The 7,640-nt window shown below is 38.0% G+C and overlaps 1 protein-coding gene across 1 annotated transcript in view; it reads left to right on the top strand.

Annotated features, from left to right (window-relative positions):
- PCMT1 (protein-L-isoaspartate (D-aspartate) O-methyltransferase) overlaps nucleotides 1-7,640 on the top strand; it is a 45,693-nt gene that overhangs the window by 34,921 nt on the left and 3,132 nt on the right. Inside the window, exons 5-6 of the mRNA XM_023513501.1 lie at nucleotides 821-934; nucleotides 2,848-3,017. Coding sequence (XP_023369269.1) covers nucleotides 821-934; nucleotides 2,848-3,017 — 284 coding nt within the window. The remainder of the gene's footprint in view (nucleotides 1-820; nucleotides 935-2,847; nucleotides 3,018-7,640) is intronic.

The following is a 7,640-nucleotide window of genomic DNA, read 5'->3' as shown; positions in this document are numbered from 1 at the left end:
AGCTCACAGCAACCTCCAACTCCTGGGCTCAAGCGAGTCTCCTGCCTCTGCCTCCCAAGTAGCTGGGACCACAGGCACCCACCACAATGCCCGGCTATTTTTTGGTTGCAGCTGTCATTGTTGTTTGGCAGGGCCGGGCTGGATTCGAACCCACCACCTTAGGTGTATGTGGCTCGCGCCCTAGCTGCTTGAGCCACAGGCGCCGAGCCAACAATTACTCTTTTTGTCTACCTAGTGAAATGCATAGCATTGTTTATTTTATTTTATTTTATTTATTTTTTATTTTTTTGTGAATGCATAGCATTGTATCTCTTTGTAATTTTAATTAGTATTTTCTTTATAACCAGTGAGGTTGAAAGCCATTTGGATTTCCTCTTTTTGATGTGCCTGCTCCGATATTATATTGCTCATATTTTTATTTGATTTTTAGGGCTTCTAGCCCTTTGTCTGTTCCTGCATATTGTGAATTTGTCCTTCACCACCCTGTGGTGTGCTTTTTCATCTTATTGGTACCCTTTGGATAAGTTGAGATTTTTAATTTTAATGTAGTCAAGACTTACCAGTTTGTGGTGTTTAAGGATATCCTAAAGTCATGAAGATATGCCCTTATATTATTTCTTAGAAGCTTTATCATTTTAGCTTTACACAGTTAGGTCTTTGATATTCCTAACATTGATTTTTGTGTGTGTATGAGGTAGGTAGCTCTTCTTTTTTCATACGAATAGACTGTTGTCCCAGGATCATCTATTGAAAAATCTATCCTGTCCCTATCTTAAACCCCTTAGACTAGAATTCCTCACATTAGGTCTGATCTGAATAGTTTCTAAAGCATGCCTTTTTCCTTTCAGTGGGGGATGGAAGAATGGGATATGCCACAGAGGCCCCTTATGATGCTATTCACGTAGGAGCTGCAGCCCCAGTTGTACCCCAGGCAGTGAGTTGGGATTTTTTGCATGTGTTTGTGTGTTTTATTCAACTTAAACTCTAAAAGATGATGGTCAAGATAGAATTAGAATTTTGTGTTATGCATTTTGGTTACAGTTATCTATTATTCATTTTTTTCATATGCAAACAGTTATATAAATGACATAAAAATTACTAACTCCCAGCTTATGACTGTCTTACTTGAAGCAATATTTGATCCAGGTAAGAATTAGGGCAACAATAAAATTGGGAAAATCCCTCTGGTGTTCATGACCTGATAATCAGTTTGGTGAAGTTTTATTAAATACAAGAATATGTGACTCAGCGCTGGTAGCACAGGGTTTATGGTGCCAGCTACATACACTGAAGTTGGTGGGTTCAAACCTGGTCCCAGCCAGCTAAACAACAATGACAACTGCAACAACAACAAAAAATGGCCAGCATTGTGGCGGGCACCTGAAGTCCCAGCTACTTGGGAGGGTAAGGCAAGAGAATTGCTTAAACCCAAGAGTTTGAGGTTGCCGTGAGTTGTGATGCCACTGCACTGTACCAAGGGTGACATAATGAAACTCTGTCTTAAAAAAAAAAAAAAAAGAATATGTGAGACTATTTTAGGTGCATGAGAGATACAAGGAAGTATTTGTCATACATTGTACCCTCACGGAGCTTATGTTCTAGAATACATGTGTCTCATATGTAACAAAGAAATTAATTATATGATAGCATGTCATTAGTGTATGATATATATTGGATGGAAAAGAAAATATGTATATGAGGGAAGAAATTTTCCATTGAGTCTCCAAGGAGACTACACAGGGATGAAACTTGAACTCAGTCTTAAAGAATAGTAAGTAAGTATGATATGCATAGTTGGCAGTGAGAAGGAAGCATATTCTATTACTACTATTATTATTATTATATTTTTAGATACAGGGTCTTGCTCTGTTGCCCAGGCTGGAGTACAGTTGTGTAATCATAGCTCACTGTAACCTCAATCATGTAATCCTAAATTTAATCATATAACTAGGGTTCCCTTATCTTTGCTTCAGTGATGCCCTAGGTTCTAAACTAATAGGATAGGGGTTCCTTACTGATTTTTTACACTTGCCCTCTTCCTCCCTTTCAACCCACAGAGATTCAGAACAGGAACAACAGGCATTAGAATTGTAAGCTTTGCCCTTAACCTCCCTAAAAGAATAGTTCTACACTGGGTGGTTGAGTTCAAACCTTTTGAGCACTGTGGTTATACCAGGTATTTACTATATGTTTCATGCTGGGAATATAAAGATGAATAATACACAGTTTCTGTTTTCAAGGAACCTGTAGTTTAGTAGAGGGGGCTGATGCTGAGTAATAGTATAACAAAGTATGTATAGGTTTGAGTAGCCCTTATCCAAAATGCTTAGGAGCAGAAGTGTTTTGGATTTTTTTTAGATCCAAACGAGATATTAAGTATAAACATGAAATTTATTTATGTTTCATATACACAGAAGGCAATTTTATTATGCTTTTAATAACTTTGTGCATGGAACAGTTTTAACTGCTACTCATCACATGAAATCAGGTGTAAAATTATTTACTTGTGGTGTCATATTTTGGATTTTGGAGCATTTCCAACCTTGGATTTTCAGATTAGTTATTCTCAACTTGAATATAACAAAGAAAGTACATTTCTGCTTTCTGTCCATGGACAGTAAAAGTCATTAACAGTGATGTATTGTGAGGGTATTTAACATGCCCCCTGGGTGAGGGGCTCTTCTACAAATGGAACTTTACCCTGGAAGTGAGAACAACATAATGTAAAAATTGTACCTTCATATTAGTTTGGAAACAAAACAAAACAAAACAGTGATGTAAAAAAACCAGTTATAGATGTAAAATCTGTAACTTGGTGTATATGTGTTTTTCTTTTTTTTTTTTTAGCTAATAGACCAGTTAAAGCCTGGTGGAAGATTGATATTGCCAGTCGGTCCTGCAGGTGGAAACCAAATGTTGGAGCAGTATGACAAGCTACAAGATGGCAGTGTCAAAATGAAGCCTCTGATGGGGGTGATATACGTGCCTTTAACAGATAAAGAAAAGCAGTGGTCCAGGTGGAAGTGATTTTATCTTCTGCTCTTTCTTCTTCCACACATGCAAGGTGAAAGGGTGTGGATTTTAAGATATTTGACTGCAAGAGCTGTTTTTTCGTTGCCACCTTTATGCTACTCCATCATAACATCAGAAATCCATCACATTAAAAGTGTGAAAATTTTGCATGGTCTGCCCTTCTTTGATTTAACTCATATCTTTGGGGAAGGGAGGGTGAGACTTGGTTGGCACAAAGGTGTTGTTGTTATTGTTGGTGGAGACTTTTAGTACAGTTCAATACTTTCTAAGGATTTTTTCATTATCGCCACTCTTTGTACCTACATCTACAAATTATTCTTTTTTTTGAAACACTGTTTCACTCTGTGGCTGTGGGTTGAGTGTGGTGGCATTATAGCTCACAGCAACCTCAAACAAACTCTTAGGCTTAAGTGGTCCTCTTGCCACAGCCTCCCAAGTAGCTAGGACTACAGGCACCTGCCACAACACCTGGCTATTTCTCTATTTTTAGTAGAGATGGATCTCACTCTTGTGCAGGCTGGTCTCCAACTCCTGACTGCCTCCCAGAGTGCTTGATTACAGGTGTGAGCCACGGCATGCCTGGCCTACAAATCGTTTTTATAGCTGCTATATATATGCTGGCATGGAAACGAAGCCTTAGAAAAAAGGCATGGAAAAAAAGGGCTGTCATTTTCTGCCTTGTTCCCTCTATTGTTCCATTATCATAAGAATGGGAAGGATAATAGTTTTTTTTGAGACAGAGTCTTACTTTGTCACCCTTGGTAGAATGCCATGGCATCACAGCTCACAGCAACCTCCAACTCTTGGGCTTAAGTGATTCTCTTGCCTCAACCTCTCAAGTAGCAGGGACTACAGGCGCCTGCCACAATGCCCAGCTATATTTTTGTTGCAGTTGTCATTGTTGTTTGGCAGACCTGGGCTGGATTCAAACCTGCCAGCTCTGGTGCATGTGGCCAGTGCCCTTAGCCACTGAGCTATGGTTGCTGAGCCAGGATAACAGTTTTTAAAAAGTGTTAGAATCCCGGAGAGGACATTCTTCCTCTCAGCTTGGTTTATTTCTTTTAATCAGATTCATAGACTTCTGACAACCTGTACCTGTTTTACATTCAGCCTTGTTTCAGAGCCACCATAAGGAATAAACTTCTGGTTATATAGCCAGCCAATTTTTAAGCTATTCTTGCTAAATTCATGGGACGGGGTAAGGATTCCATAAATTACCCAGTGAGTGCCCAGGTCTCACAAATCCACCCAACAGCCAGCAGCATGCAGAAATTTTTAGCACAACGTGACTCATTGTGAATATAATGCCCACTTTTGTTTTACGTCTTAGCCTAATCTGAGTATTTTGTTTGAAACCAAGGTTTCTACATTTCCTCTGTTTTCTTGCATTCCCATTCCTTTAGTGAGAGGGAGTTAGATCAGTACATAAAAGTGCTATTAGCTAAGATTATTTGAAGTTAAATGCCACAGTAAGAAAGGCTTTATAATTCCTTTATTTTTTTTGTTGTTGTTGTTACAGATTGGCTGGGGCTGGGTTTGAACCCTCCACCCTCCGTTTATGGGGCCAGCGCCCTGTCCACTGAGCCACCGACGCCGCCCTATAATTCCTTTATCTTAGAATCTTTTTATTTGACATAAACATTATTATTTTAAGATAATTATTTTATTAACTAGTAAAATAGTGATTATACGTTAAAGAGACTCTCAATTTTGTTTTCTAGAAAGAGGAAAGGTACTTTTTGAATGAACGTTTAAGTGAAAAAATGGCAATGAATCTTGGTTGAAAACTATTTTATTAGGAATTGCATTTTATTCTTTACCTCAACTAATTGCAAACAATTCTTTACTCTAGTATGGTTTATATGATTACATAATAAGATTTCATGATTCCATAGACTAAGATTACATTATATGATTGCTGAAATTTGATACGAAGTAAAAGTTTAGCTTTTCATTATAAAGTTTAAGATTTTTCTTTTTGTGTTCAGTAAATGTTAGTATTAAACATTCTACCTATAATTTAATGATGGATTTATAAAAAGATATTTTGTTTTTATAACTAGAGGTGGATTTACCATGAAGCTTATGGAGCTGAAGCTCCAGAGCCCTTTTCTGCTAAGGTCCTGTAATTTCATATGCACAGTTGTACTGATTCTTTTCCCTCATTAAGAGGTTCTCCTCCTAATTATATAAGCTGTAGGCCCCCACCACCCTTGATAAAACCAAACTATTGATGCTTGTTTAAAAATTTAGAGTAACATTTAAATTTATACTGTTTTGGGTTTTTGTTTTGTTTTTTTTTTTTTGGCCTTCAAATTTAAAAAAAAATCAAGCAATTTTTACATGTTTGCATCATTGGAAAACTTTTCGCTAGCATTACTTGAAGAACATTCTAATTTTTTTCTGTTGTACATTTTCTTATTCTGTTCAAATACGTGTCCTGCACCCAAAGATGTGGTTCTAATTGTAGAGATATTTGTTACTTGGTTTAAAGCAAAAACTCAAGGTGAAACAAAATCTAGAATCTAAATTGGGGACAAAAAACAACTACCATATTAAAAAAAAAATTTTATCCTTTTTTTTTGCCAGAAAACAGGATATTTGAGAGATTATAACATCAACAGTTAACTTAAACTCTTGAGAGACTACTAATTAATCAATCTTCTCTTTGTATTTGTGTTCATAAACTATATCAGTCATGGTCCAGGCAGGAAACATGGCATACTCAGCTAGGATTTTGAAGTGATTTTAATGAAGGGACTTGTCAGAGAAATGTGGGAAGGTTTATTGGAACCAGTAAAGGATGTTGTACCCAGAGACCAGCAGCACCCAGGTTGATAGCAGGAAGCTTTTATCATTCTAGGCTTTTGCCTTTTTAGGGAAAGGAGAGGAAACAATTTTACTGGAACCCTCTAGAGCAGGGAAAACCAGGGTAGGGGATGGAGGAGGAAGTTGGTTCCTGATGAGTGCTGCACTGATAACAGGGGAGTGGCCCTACCCTATCTTTTCCTCCCACATTCCCCTCTCTTACAGGGCCAGCACGCGGACCAGACTTACTGGGAGTCAGGAAGGGGCTCTGTGGCAAATGTGCTGTGAAATCAGTTCTCAGCACTACTCCCTCCCTCCCCCATAAGTAGATACCCCTGCTTCTTTTAAAATTTAGGTCTGAAATAGATATGTGAGAGAGGTCATCTAGTTTTTATATCCCTTATTTATGTTCCCTTTAGGCCAATCTATACTTAAACTATTCTTGACAGAAAATATGTGTTTATTTCAAATTTCCTTTAGAAAAGCAACATTGATTACTTTTCTTTGGCAGTTTATTCTATTAATTATTTTTCAGTGTGAGAACCTTAATATCATTCATTCAACTGGTATGTGTGTGTTGGCTATGCCAGGCACTGTACCAAGGTGCCAGGAATCTTCAGCAGTGACTTTGAAACAGACTGTTTTCATGGGGCTTATTGTAATGTAGAAGATCAAGACAGGTAATTACGGTGTAGTGTGTTGAGACTCACAGTAAGAAACAATGAAGTTACCAGAATTACATTTCAGAAAGATAATTAGCTGTCATGTGAACAGTAGATTGGAAAGGGACAAAACTAGAGTCAGAGAAGGATGCTGTAGCAATGCAGGGGTGAAATGATGGTGGCCCCAATTAAGACCATGTTAGAAAGAATAGAGAGAAGTGGGTGAATAGCTATGTCTGAAAAATGGCCTCTGGGTTCTAAGTGCCTGATGTGCATTTGGGCACTATCATGTAAGTTGTTCTTTGGTCAGCTTCTTGCCAGGCTAGGTGATTACCCTTCTTTCATACTCGAGATTAATTTAACAACTCATGGTGCTTTCTTAGGAACCATCTCTTGTTTCTCACCAGCTTTCCATTCTTCTTGTACTGAGGGATCTAGAGTTAGTTGCAGTGTTCTGATGAGAGTGAGATCCAATTTTTGCTGAGGAAGTGTGACAGAATCTATATTTAAACAAAGAGAGCTAGTGGGCATACAAAGTTCTGGTACTGAATAAAGCCCCAAACTTGAATGTAGGCTTGTGTCTCCTTATACTTGGAAAATGTCTCTGTAATTTTGGTAGATTAATAGGAGGTGATAAGACACCATATCTATAGGTCATAGGCCACAGGGAAAACCTGTGGTAGTATTTTCATGACTATGGATATGTAATAGTTGTATTAGTTGCTTCAGAAACTTAATACCTACATACTTTATATACACACAGACACACACCCGGGCTGTCTGGAAACTGTCCAGCCATGGTTAATATAATCCATGTCTCTGTTTCTCATATTACACACCTATATATATATAAATTGATATTTTATTAATCTTCTGGTGAAATTTTTGTTTTTGTTTTTTTTTTGAGACAGGGTCTTGCTCTGTCACCCTGGCTAGAGTACAGTGGCATCGTCATAGCTCACAAGACCTCAAACTCTTGGTCTAAAGAGATCTTCCTACCTTAGCCTGCCAAGTAGCTGGGACTACAGGCACATGTTGCCCTTCTGGCTAATTTTTCTGGGTTTTTTTTTTTTTTGAGATGGAGCCTCAAGCTATCCCCCTGGGTAGAGTGCCATGGCATCACGCTCACAGCAACCT

The sequence above is a fragment of the Otolemur garnettii genome, unplaced genomic scaffold (assembly GCF_000181295.1).
Source record: "Otolemur garnettii isolate 467f Iridium unplaced genomic scaffold, OtoGar3 scaffold00042, whole genome shotgun sequence".
Taxonomy (NCBI): domain Eukaryota; kingdom Metazoa; phylum Chordata; class Mammalia; order Primates; family Galagidae; genus Otolemur; species Otolemur garnettii.
Note: the sequence above shows the minus strand (reverse complement) of the source record. Positions and strands in the feature narration are given on the sequence as shown.